Here is a 12,842-nt window from a genome sequence, read left to right on the forward strand (position 1 = left end):
AAAAAGTCGCAAGTCTGTGCAATTTTTTACAGCCTTTATCATTACACATTCTGACTCCTACCCATCAAATGGCCGAGACCCCTATAAATAAGCTACGGGGCCTCCAGATTGCCGGGATATAAATGAAAGGGTGCACGGAAATTAGGGTTTTTTACAACGGAACCCTAACTCGCGAGCGTGTCGCACTCGCCGTAAACAATTTTTCATACCGTGAAAAAGGCTACTTCTATCGCTATATTGAGTAAATACGCCTTATTTCAGATGATGGAATATTTTTTATGGGAGCCCATGGTAACTGATTATGCCGACATAAGGCTGGGGATATTTTTCCCGTAATAAGGAAGACAATCAGACGTAAATCCTGCTGAAGACGGATCATTTAATAGTTTGAAGGGGAAAGAATTGCTCTTTTTTGTGGATCAAGAAAATAGGCCAGTGGTTTTGGTAGTAAATTGGTGTTTTTGATGATGTTTTCATTCTAGGATTCCGTGACTTGATGTTGATGCGAGTTATTTTACTCATATGTAACATGAAACGCGATGGGTGTGATGTATTTATATTTTGGAAATGAACAGACGAGACGTTTTGTTCTATGTAAATTCTGAGATCTAAATATTGTACAATTTTCCTTATAGTCATGCAAAGACTAAGCGAACGATTATTGCGCAACGTGTCATGGATTCGGTTCCCGGATACAATACTTCTTTATGTGATACTTGCATACATTTTTGTTCCGGGTCTCAATATCGTAGTGTACAAGAAAAAGTTTATTGTCAACAAAAAAAAAACACTAGTCGACATAATATCTTAAACACTAACTGTTCCATACATTTCTATTCAATACACCTTTTTCTTAAACCTATTTTCCGATAACCTGGACAATTGTTGAGATGGGAAGCCATTTTGTCGGCAGTTGGAGTAAATGGGAGTTTCCACCTGCATGTCTGAGTCGATCTTGTTGAGAATTAATTTGCTAAGACAAATGCTGTGTGCTCCGTGTGTGCCTAATTCCAGCCTGTTGTGTTTGAGTTAGGAAATTCGGTAAATTCGATGCAGACGGGTCTCGTCTTGTCTTGAAGCTAATATTAGTGATGTATTGCTAAACGTATGTTGCAAGTTTGTTCGAATTAACGTCATGGGGTTTGCATGGTGTTTCTGTTAGGGATAGGTATGTATTAATGATGGAAACAAGGAAAGATGTAGTCGGAATAGTCTTATGATAAAATGTAGTGATTATTTGGAAGACCTTTGGTGTTGAATAAGATTTAAGTAGAAAGTTATTTGATTGTTCGAATATTGTTTATTGATTACAAAGTATGGATGATTGATACCTTAAAGGATGATTCATGATTGACGAAATTGTTATGAATCAAAAAAAAATTTCTTCAGCTAACCTATACGATGGGTGTCTATGGATAACGCTTTAAAAAAGACATTAAGGTTTCTAAAACCGTGCGCCGGCTGAAGCACGGTTAAACAATACCCCAATACCGACATTTCAACGCCGCCCATACCCTGACTAGCCCGCCCAGAGCACGGTACGGTCGTACAAAAGATATTTAATGAAACCCTTGCTTTTAACCATTAACTAACTGCTAATTCTGCTTTACTTTTCGGTTACTCAGTGTGGCAAAATTACAACTAGCATGTGCATAACTGTTTATGACCGCAGAACGATCAAACTTATTTGTCCTGTGTACCAAACAGAAAAACAAAAATAACAGCAACCGATACGATATGTTCGAACCGTTGCTAAGCACTTGAAAGTTTTGAAACAATACAAAAATTACTCAAATACATACAAGCATCATGTTTCTCAAACTCAGCTCCATGCAAGCTCACATAATGAAGCATGCATCGAGCTACTAAATACACAGTACACAATACACATGTACGGGGCCCCGGGTCCCGACGGAGCCAAGTTTGCAGGGGCCCGCCGTCTCGGAACTTACGAGCGATGCATTAATTAATTCATTATTAATACAAGTTTAGTTAAGAGCAAATAGAGAGATGTTAAGTTTTTATGTCTTCATTTTATAGATAACTTATTTGTTATGAATTGAAGACTGAGTTTAAAATTTTGTAATCTAAGTTACGCCTTACTTGATCGTTTGTGGAATGGGGTGCAAATGTTCAGACGGGTCACCTGATGGTAAGCGATCAGCGTCGCTCATGGACACCCGCAGCACCAGATAAGTAAGGAGCGCGTTGCCGACCTTTTAAAAAGGAATATAGTTACTCTTTTCTTAAAGGTTTGAAGGTCGTATCGTTTCGCAAATACCGCCGACGTTGTTAATTTTAGTTCATTTATGATACGATGACGATGACGAGATACGATGAAGGACAATACTGCGAAGATTTTTTTTAAGCGTTTATATGTGTTTGGCCACTAACCCTCACTGCCAGGACAGCAAAGTGAAGATGTGGCCAAACTAAGAGAAATTTTGTTTTGATCAAATTCAATGCATTTACTTGGCTAACTATAAAACCAATTTTCATTACATTGCTAGAAATGATACAAAAATCACCTACATTTAAACAAAAATCAGGCGTCATCTAACAGCTAAATAAAATCTGTCACATTCAAATGAACTTAATCAAAGTCCTCTACCACCCTCAGCAATGAAGCAAAGATGACAAAAATAAAAGCAACGATTAACACAGGTTGTCCATTTCGTGACGTGTCCAAATTAGGTCGGACGATGCAATTTAAACTTGTAGGGTCTACAGAATAGGACCAGGGGGCCATAGTTCATTATTAGAGAACATTCCACAATAGGGACTTAATTTTGGGGAAGTATGTCCATGCTTGACAAAAAACGGTCAGCCAATCAGAGATTCAACCTTAACTGAAAGAGAGAAGGTTGGTTTTTGGTTAGTAAGTTAAAGCTTTACGGGTCACAGTATTGTCTAACTTCTTCAGTTTGTTGTAGTTCCCTTAGTAAAACGTGTCGAGGGACAGAAAGATTGCCAATAACTTACTTACTTAGTTCTTGTAATGTATGCACGGCTGTGTTAAGCTGCGTTAAGTTGTACTTGTCAGCGGGAGTATTTAGGGTTGGGTTGTAAGTAAGCACTTAGCTTAAGAGACTGCTTCACAAGGGGTTGTAAGGACTGTGTTTGTTTTAATAAAAGAAACAAAGAAGGAAGGAAAATGTTACTATCTGGTACAAGAATACAATTAAGGGTATGTTTTTAAAAATATCTCTGATGATTGGACGATAAAACTGTGATTATCTAGTACGTCACAAAGGATGTTTTTCCACCAGAAATATTCTATGCTACGTTGCCGTAGATGCGTTTGGCTTCCACCAATCATATTCATTGGTACATATAGCTTAGCACTGGTGGAAACAGACTTAGCTAAGCATATGTTATATGGAAAGATGCGTGCTATGGATGGCTTCCCTAATATCGAAATATCGCAAACTCGAGCTGCGCATCTTCCTCACCCTTATACACAATTGTTCCTAAAAGTAACATTCATTAATGCAGACCTAAGAATCGCCAAATTGATTAATGATGCGATAATTTTCTTCTGAAATGACTCAAGCCACAAAAGAAGCTATAATAATAAAATCCCCGCTAAATCTAAATCAATACTTCAAAGGAACAAAGTAAAATGAAAAAGCCTAGAAAATTCAGTAATCCTGGTTTCACTGCGAAAGTTGAGTCTGCTCATTTTCTAGACGATTTGCGAAGACGAATAAAACTAATTAGCATAAACCGTCCTCCGTGACTACGGATTTTGATGGCTGAAGGAAACTTTCTGGATACCTTGGAAACTCAAAAAAATCTGACAAATCTTGAATAGCTTCAAACAATAAAGTGTTGCTAGAAAGACTTATTAGCATAACTATAAAGTGACTGTCTTTATTTCTTAAGCGACAGTTATTTAATAGTCCCAATTTTCTGTTTACTGCTAGGATTTATTTTTTATTATTCTTTTAAAAAAACGTTGCTCCACACTAGGGTTTAGTTTTGCATGACACCCAAAACCAAAATAACAATTTGTGGATCATACAAAGAGTTGTTTCGTGCGGGAATCGCCACTACATCGTTGCACGGCAGCCAGTTGCCCAACCACCAAGCCAACCGTACAGTCGAATTTACCATATACAGAATTATATTTCTTGATAGACTATCGTCATCAACGTTATTATTTTGGTCCACTGCTGGCCTGTCCAATAGCACGCCGCTGAGCTCGTAGATAGTAAAATCTAAAGCTACAATATGGGGTACTTCAAGAAGGGATTAAATAGATTCCTTGCCCCAAATGTTGCAAGCGTTCATAGGCCATGGTGACCACTTACCATCTGATGGGCCGTGTGATGTGATTTTTTGCCACCGTCGTAGTAAAAAAATCCTAGATAAATAAAAGCCACGAAACCATAATAATATAGGGGAATTTGGGAATCAAATCTAGGGTCGTTTAAAGTAAAAAGTACACGACTGCCCGATCGAGTCAAAGGACGACAACAATAGAGCGTCTATCAATAAATCTCCACCATAATGAGATTCTTTACCGAAACAAAGAAAGGAATTTCTCATTGTTTTCATTTCTGTGATAATTTAATTCAAAGACTATATTTTGGATTACTAAACAACCATTAATTTAACTAAGAATGTAAAACTAAACATTTGTAGACTGTCTTTATAAACTGACTCATCATTTTTGCATTCACATTCATATTGGTTTCTCCCAAGTTCAAATAAACATAAACATCAACGCATAACCCATTAAGGGTGCTTTTCATGCGTGATGCGTGCTATGGATGGCTTCCCTGCTATCGATACATCGCATACTAGATCATCTTCCTCGCACAGCTACTTTACGGCGACACAGCTACATACTCGTAGCTTAGTATCAGTGCAAACGGTCACGTTTCAGAGCTTAGCTATTACATCTTCGTAGCATAGCTACATAACACATCTTTGGTGGAAAAGCACCCTACAGTTCAACAAAACTACCAACAATAAAAACACACAGTACCTACCACAATTATACATCTGACAAATCTTTCAAGGCTGCAACCACAATAATATCTTTTGTAAACCACGCAACAGAGGCACGTGTTGAAATAAAGCCTTATCTGAAGGAGCCGGTGCGTTATATTTGGAACATGTCCTCATCAATATCAGCACCCGTGTCAATACTGCTCGACTCAGACCCAATTTCTCTCACTACATATTACATTACCTGTCAAAACATGTACAAACAACGTGCGCCATGTTGTAACGTGCCGCGAATTGAAACAACAATCTTGTTTTGTCACTTCAGCTTTTCAATTTAAATTATCACGTTTGGTGTTCAGTTTTTAGTTAAAATTTAATAGTTGCTAAGTTGAAGCAGTATTAATAAACTAAATTGGAATATTACAAAGTTTGTTTATTGTTTCTGATCAAGTTTTGACCTTCGGCATAAACCCAGTAATATCAATAATTTTATTTCTAGAAACCAAATTGTGAAAATAAAGTAAACCAACTGTCCTAAACTTATCTTTATTCATTAGAAACAGACCAAAGCGAGTTTGAGCAGGCCAAAATAAACACTATTTACTCGCAAAAAAGCAGAATAAAGTGAAACGAAGAAAATACTACATCAATATTCCTCAATTTCCACATCGGAACGTTTGAAATACGCCTCCAAGTATTTCTATCTATCATTCTCATGAACTCCGCGAAACAGGGACCGCGGGACCATCCATTACAGACAGTCTGCTGTGCAGTCGAGAGCCAATCGGAAATTCAATTTCCGATATGATACGATCCGCTAAGAGATTGCTGAAATACGATAGCACCGCTCACCGATACACGGTGAACATAAACGATCTCCACTCAAGCTGATAAACGAATCTTTGATCCGCAATTTATTAATAAAGAAACGTTTAGATAAACAAACTACAATGAATTTGAATGTTTCTAGCGATATTTATTTCTTTACTTGATTTAAGGACAAGGAAAGCCCAAATGAACAAACAAAAGTGAGAATTGTGTTTGACATAATTTAGTAAAAAGTGATAACAGATTCTACGTCCGACTCGCTTGCAGACTCCAGGTACCGCTTGAAGGGAACAACGTTAGATAATTTCCCGAGGTACATCGACTTAATGTTGGGCCTTTTGGCTTTAGAAGGGCCTGCTTTCGGTGGCCGCCCAGGTCTTTTTCGTCTGGTAGATTCACCAGAAGTTTTAGATGGTTTACGGGAACTCTTTGTAGGTTCTTTTTGAGGTTTCGGCAACATTTGCGAAGGTGTCACCGTTTCTGGTGTCGTGTTTTCTGGTAAAGACGTCACTTCAGCCGCAGTTTGTCTCTTATAGTTCCAAGCCGATGTAAACTTGTTGTGAATTAGACGAACGGGTCTCAACATGTTGTGGGTGCGTATAGATTTATTCGTTTCGTTGATTTTCACTGGGTCATTGTTACTTGGAAACGTATTGCTGTCCTCCGCGAATGACTGCGGAGGCATTTTCCCAGATAGCATCACCTTCATAGCTTGCCTAAAATGAATAGTGAATTGATATCTTAAAGTTCAAGTTATTAGTCAAATAAAACAATTTTATCTTGTTCTAATGTTCTTTTTTTTAATGGGACAAGTAAAGTATATCTTGAACTTACCTAACTTCGTCAGCAGAATTAAAATCTATAGTCCTTACCTAACTTCATCAGCGGAATTAAAATCTATAGCTTTGAAATCATTCATGTTGTGTGATATTTGTTCAGGGTTAAAGTTGTCTCCCCTCGACGTGGTCGGCACGTCATCGTCTCCTTGGTTCTCTCCTTCATCTCCAGAAGTATGATTTTGCACTGTATTGCTGTCTGATTTCTCCATTTAGTTATTTTTCCATTTAAATAAAAATACAAAAATATAATATCACTGAAAGTATTGAAGAATAATGTCATCTTGACATTGCTTTCATTTACTTCTTTTCAGCAGAATTAAGTTGAGAGCAAAAAGGTTTATTGTCTCCACGATTTAATATAAATTCACTAGATCCGTGGTATTCACCTTGAGAAGACGAAATGCTTTGGAATATATTAAGATTTTATTACAAATAAGACGAAATGAGTTTCAACTCTCACAGCTCCGTCCAGACGCAAACAAAGGCAAAGAAAAATGTCACATTCAGGATTTAATTAATCAAAATCTCCCAGGGTAGTTAGGAATCCAGTAATAATTCAAGTTAACAAGAAGCTTGGATGAAGTAACGCACCTACAGAGCAACGTTTCATTGCAGCGGGTTACGACACACAGGGGAACTATGGTTAATAAGCTTTATAATTTAACGCAAATTCAGCCCGCCTTGGAACAACACGAAGACTTATTAGTGGCAGAAATTCTGCAGTGCGAAATTAGTTGGAGGTTTACGACATTGCCGGCGAACCCCGGAGGAAGCGCTTTACCGGATTTCTCGATATTGACACGAATGTTCGTTTCCCAGAAGACGAAATTCAACCGAAAATCAACCTTAACTGTATACACAAAGATGATTATTGGAATCTTCTATAGATTTTAACAAATGGAAGAAATATTTTATATTGAATTGATAAAAGAATATAGGAAAGTCTCGGGTTTGTGAACTAGTACGGTAGCTGATTGAAGTATTTTCTCTAGTGAAACGGTCTACAGCGGCCCACATCTGTGCTGCCGTTTTCATAATGGAATCGCCTGTTTATCAGCATCCAGTCTACGTCACGGTCAACATGTTTAAAATGAAATGTAATGAAATATTGTATTGTTTTACTTTGATCTGTTATCGATATAATGTATATTACGTTCCGTTGAAACCAATTGTTTACCACCTAAGTCTACATTGTGGAATGCAATAAAGAATTGAGTATTGAGTATTGAAATAATCAGCGCGACTGTTGATTTCACTTGCATTTCATTGTTGCATTTTTTTATATGAAAAAAAATTCAGAATGTTTAAAGTTATTAGATTTTCTCTTACATAACACACAACCGATTTTCTAATTAAACGACTATTTAGAAACAATATTTTAACCCCGTACATACTATCAAGAAACAAGTAATATACTAATTTCATCTCATCATTGAAATAACTAGACAGGTGTGCTACAATCAACCAGCTTTCCACCTTACCCAAGACTTAAAACACGTGCCAATAGTAAATTGTAAAATTCCCCGTTCAATCCTTTACCGGATTAATCCGGTTCGCTCGGTTCCAATTTTTCCCCTGTACCATGTCACCGTTTCAATACGTCACTGCGATTTATGGCTCTTCTTACGTCTGTATCGGCCTTAAGTAGTGCCCGATAAATTTACGGAAGCAATCACCTACTGCACTTAGGCAAGACAACATACTATGCTGCAAGCTTTATTAGAAATGCCCCAATAAACCGAGATTTAGTGTGATGGTGTGTGCATTTATGATGTATAGAAGTTGTAGGGTCAGGCCTTAATACCCTGGTTGTATGTAGTAGCTCATTACCTTGTAACTGTGGTGGCTGCCATTAACTGGACCCAAATACTGGGCGTAAGTTTTATGGGTGCGGCAATAATACTCGTACTTTACCTGTATTCGTTATTCAAGTTATTTAGCTCCGCGTAGGGCAGTTTGGAGTATGAAATATCTACGAATATTGTATGTCTTAGGAAAATAAAAAAATAATGTTTATTTTTTTCCTATTACATGGGACTTAACAATAGGTGAAAAGTGGGTGTACTTTGTACAATGGCATTACGTGCCGTAATGTGCAGATGCACCTCTGCCTACCCCTTTGGGGATAAAAGGCGTGACGTTGTTGTTGTTGCTTGTTTATTTTTCCTTTATGAAAATAAATAAATTGGACGTCTTCGTTTGTGGTTGAAAACACTTTGGTTGGACAAACAAATGTAGTGTAAAAGTATAACCTTCACGAGACGAGCTAGCTACCTCGTCTAAGCTCTTAACTAATGAGAAACATCTTCAGAATACAAGTCTTCAACCATCTTGGAACTGAGAACAACTCTTCACAACAGACCACAACCTCGTCCCAGTTTATACGTTTCATATGCGAAAACTCAAGTGTGAAGTTTCTAAAAACGGCTTGCTTAGCCTTGACCGCCACGAACTAAAGGCGCTGGTTTCTAGGCTCAAGTTAGTATTCATATTTCTAGTGCTTGAATAACAGTGCTTAAGATTTCTCCTGGGTTTATTTTTGAGATGAGATTTGAAGTTTTTGAAGAAATCTAGTAGGTAGGTATGTTTTATTTTTAATTTGTAAGATATTTGCAATGATATTTATAGCTACCAAGCGTCGAGACTAGACTAATCTTGAGACAGCAGCGATTGCAAGACAAGGGGTCTCGGGTTCGATTCCCGGGTCGGGTAAAGTATCAGTGTGCTCTTTTCGAAAATTTCTCAGTAGTAGAACGGAGTCATTTATAATAAGATCACCCCTTATTACATGGGACTTATAACACAAATGATGAAAAGTGTGTGTACATTGTACAGCGGCATTACGCGCCGTCATGTGCACCTCTGCCTACCCCTTCAGCAATAAAAGGCGTGACATTACAGAAAAAACCTAAATACAAAACAATTCCTTATTCTTTTAAACGGCACTTTGATACTATAAGAAGAGAAAGATACAGCCATAAGCTTTTAAAGAGATCTCCGCGATGTAATAGACCACTTAAAGAAACGGGTTGCTATAGACTTGGGGAGATGAGACGGCTGTATAACGTACTATGTTACTGCTGTACAAATTGCTCGAGTGTTCTTCACATTGCTTCGTATTTTACTCTTTCTTTCAATTGGACTGTACACTTAGTACGAGTTTTACGTTCAACGAAATCGAAACGAGAGCGCGTTCGACGCTCCTATTGGTTGGTTCATTCGTGCCGGCCAATCAGAGCGAACGAACGAACGCAATAAAAATAAAATAAAGCCTCTTCTCGCATAGAGAAGGTTTGAAGCATTGATGACGCCTGCTCAATGTAGGTTTAACGATTTTAAAATTATAATTAGAAATTATATAGCCAGGTTTCCTCACGACGTTTTTCTTCACCGTTTGTCACGCGAAAAAACGCGCAGTAGATACACGCGGAAAAAGTCACATAGGTACCGTTGGTAGGTTTCAAACCATATATAAGGGCTTAAACCTCCGGACCACCACGACATTAATAGCGATATGGTAGATGCCTCAAAACATTTTTTCTAAGTAAACCAAAATACACATATTGCCCTACAATCAAGATAGCAACTAGACAACAAAGCAGTCAATATCACCCATTTCAAAAGGAAAAATATAAAACGAATACGAACAATAATAAGGGAATAAAATTGTCTGTCTGTTAGTCCTGGGCTCAGATGTTCAAGAAAATTGACCCGCACCGCTTGTCCGACCAACAGATTTATAGAACAAAGATTATACGGCGGGATCTTATATCTGTACTAGTTATATTGGCATCTGGAATCTGGGCAGTAAGTTAGCAGTATTGGCTACTTTTGAGTGCATTTTCTTTGTATGCCACATAAGACTTCATTTAAAAAATATAACTTAATGGTCACACAAATGTGCTTAATAAGCCTAATCTTATTCTTTTCCTTTCACGGGACCGCAGGGTTCCGGACCTTCGGAAGGCGTACGAGGAGCCTAAGCCAACTCGCAGAGGCCCGTTGAATAATTTTAATCTAAGTGAAATAGGATATCAGCTTGCGATTATCAATGTATGCATTGTGGAAGTACACCAAAGGACAATCCCCGGTTGATGCAGGACTATTGTACAATATGGAAGAAAATTAGGGTTTTATTGTATAATTTTGTTTACAACTTATCGAACCGACTACTAACCTATCAGTGGGTGGGTAACCTATCAGTACTAATAATATGTAGCTATTTAGTTTGTTTGTTATTAGTTTTGAAGTCGGTTTTTAAACGCAGTATTTTATTAGCAGCTACAATTGGAGTTGTATAGTTTTGACATTGAATAATTATTTAAATTGAATTGGATTAAATAACATCGTCATTGACATTCGTTTCAAGAGTTTACGCCCAGGTGTCACATAACATAAACATCGTCAAGATTGACAGACAACCGTTACTCGAGTTTAATATTCACTAATAATGTATTGAGTTCGAGGGGTCCTTTATGAACTGGACACCCTTTGACCAGGCCCCTGGACCCTTTCAAACGACTGACCTTCTTAGTATAATGAAGTAGGTACTTAGTGTAGTTCGTTAGTTAAAGGTGTTGTCGGTGGCAAAGAGAATTTTGAAGATAACCGCAAGACTATAGATAGAAGAGGTTTAACGTGTATCTCCTTACCTAAGGGGTGATTTTCAATAATAAGTATCAAAATTTCTATGGTAGTTGTAATAAATGTTTCTTATTAACAAGGCTCGGAACCGGTTTAAAAAATACCGGTTAATACCGGTTTATATCGGTTTTCCTCCGAACTTTTCTTAAGAACGTGAACATTAAAGAACTTTATTTTAAGCTAAATTAACCGGTTTATTCGACGAGGGGCATGTCGGTACACGCGTTGAAATATTATTATTGAAATAAGCTGAACAGCGCGCGGCGTTTCTTTGATGTGCGTCGTATTAACCGGTTTTTATTGCTCTAAACCGGTTAATCCGAAAAAACCTTTATGAAAATACTGTTCCAAATACCGGAAAAAACCGGTTTCGCGAACGAAACCCAATGTAAAGGTTTTGCGTACAAGTACATAATAACGGTTTAAAAATTTAACCGGTATCCGAGCCTTGCTTATTAATTTAAAGCAATATAACGTGTCTGGTAATTAGTAAACGATATTTAAACACGTGATTGTACTCATGATTACAAACAAAATAAAAATTAAAAATAAAATTAATGAGTATACAAAAAATGATTCTTTGGGAAAGTAGTTAGCAATCATCACGTGTTTAAATATCGGTCACTAATTACCAGTCACCCTATGTGTATACATGTTTAACAGTATTTTACCAAACACAATTTAAAACATTATCAATTGTCAACAATTTTTTTTTTTTTACAGAAGAAACATAATTTCTGCTATTCATATGCTGCATCTTAATTACGATCAAGGAAACCATTACTCTCCGCAGTCCTTGATGTAATTTTATCACCAAGATTAAAAAGTATTTCTTCATAATCTACCACAACTGTTTGCCTTGACATATGGACCACTGTAATCTTCATTTTCTTCCTATTGTTAAAACAATAATAAATATTGTTCTGTACCGATTTCATTTCAGATAATATCTGTTGGTGTTTAATTCTAGATTGTTGTCATTATAAACAGCCTTACTGCTAGACTAAAGTCTCCTCCTAGCTCCTACATAAGAGAGATTGCCTTAATCTCCACATTGATAGACGTACTAGAACAACAAAGAAAATGTTCTATAGTGTATCCGTTATTTGGCATTTAATGTATTTTTTATCTGCATACCTAGTGTCTATATGATTTTTAATTTTATTCTGTACTTTATATGTGAGGACTTGTTATTGGCTGACAGTCCAACTTTCTGTTCCTAATCTGTTGTATTTTAGTTATAAGTCCTCCGTGTAACTTAAATAAATAAATAAATTAGCCCACCAATTGATGCAGTATTATATCTACAGGTATTATGTCTTCTACATTTAATGCTAAAGCGTCCTTAAAATACAATAAAAGCAAACTCAAAAGACGGAACAAAACGTTCTTCAATAGAAAAGAATCAGCACAAAACAACTAACACAAGCGGTTAATACAAAATTGATTTTAAGTGAGACACCTAAAGTTTAAATTCCAATAAAAGCTGATGGTTATCAGATCATGGGAGGGGACTCCATCTTTGTATTTACTTTGGAGACAAAGATAAAAGCGTTCGTCCGAGGGATTTATACA

At 37.0% G+C, this 12,842-nt stretch overlaps 1 protein-coding gene across 1 annotated transcript; it reads right to left on the reverse strand.

Moving 5' to 3' along the window:
- Positions 1–5,907: 5,907 nt before the first annotated feature.
- Positions 5,908–6,922, reverse strand: LOC118267809 (uncharacterized). The gene is made up of 2 exons (XM_050694211.1): positions 6,657–6,922; positions 5,908–6,500 (listed from the first exon to the last, which is right to left on the reverse strand). The coding sequence occupies exons 1-2, from the start codon at positions 6,830–6,832 to the stop codon at positions 6,008–6,010; spliced, it is 669 nt and encodes a 222-aa protein (XP_050550168.1). The 5' UTR covers positions 6,833–6,922; the 3' UTR covers positions 5,908–6,007.
- Positions 6,923–12,842: the final 5,920 nt, after the last annotated feature.

This window comes from Spodoptera frugiperda, chromosome 6 (genome assembly GCF_023101765.2).
Source record: "Spodoptera frugiperda isolate SF20-4 chromosome 6, AGI-APGP_CSIRO_Sfru_2.0, whole genome shotgun sequence".
Classification (NCBI taxonomy): Eukaryota; Metazoa; Arthropoda; class Insecta; order Lepidoptera; family Noctuidae; genus Spodoptera; species Spodoptera frugiperda.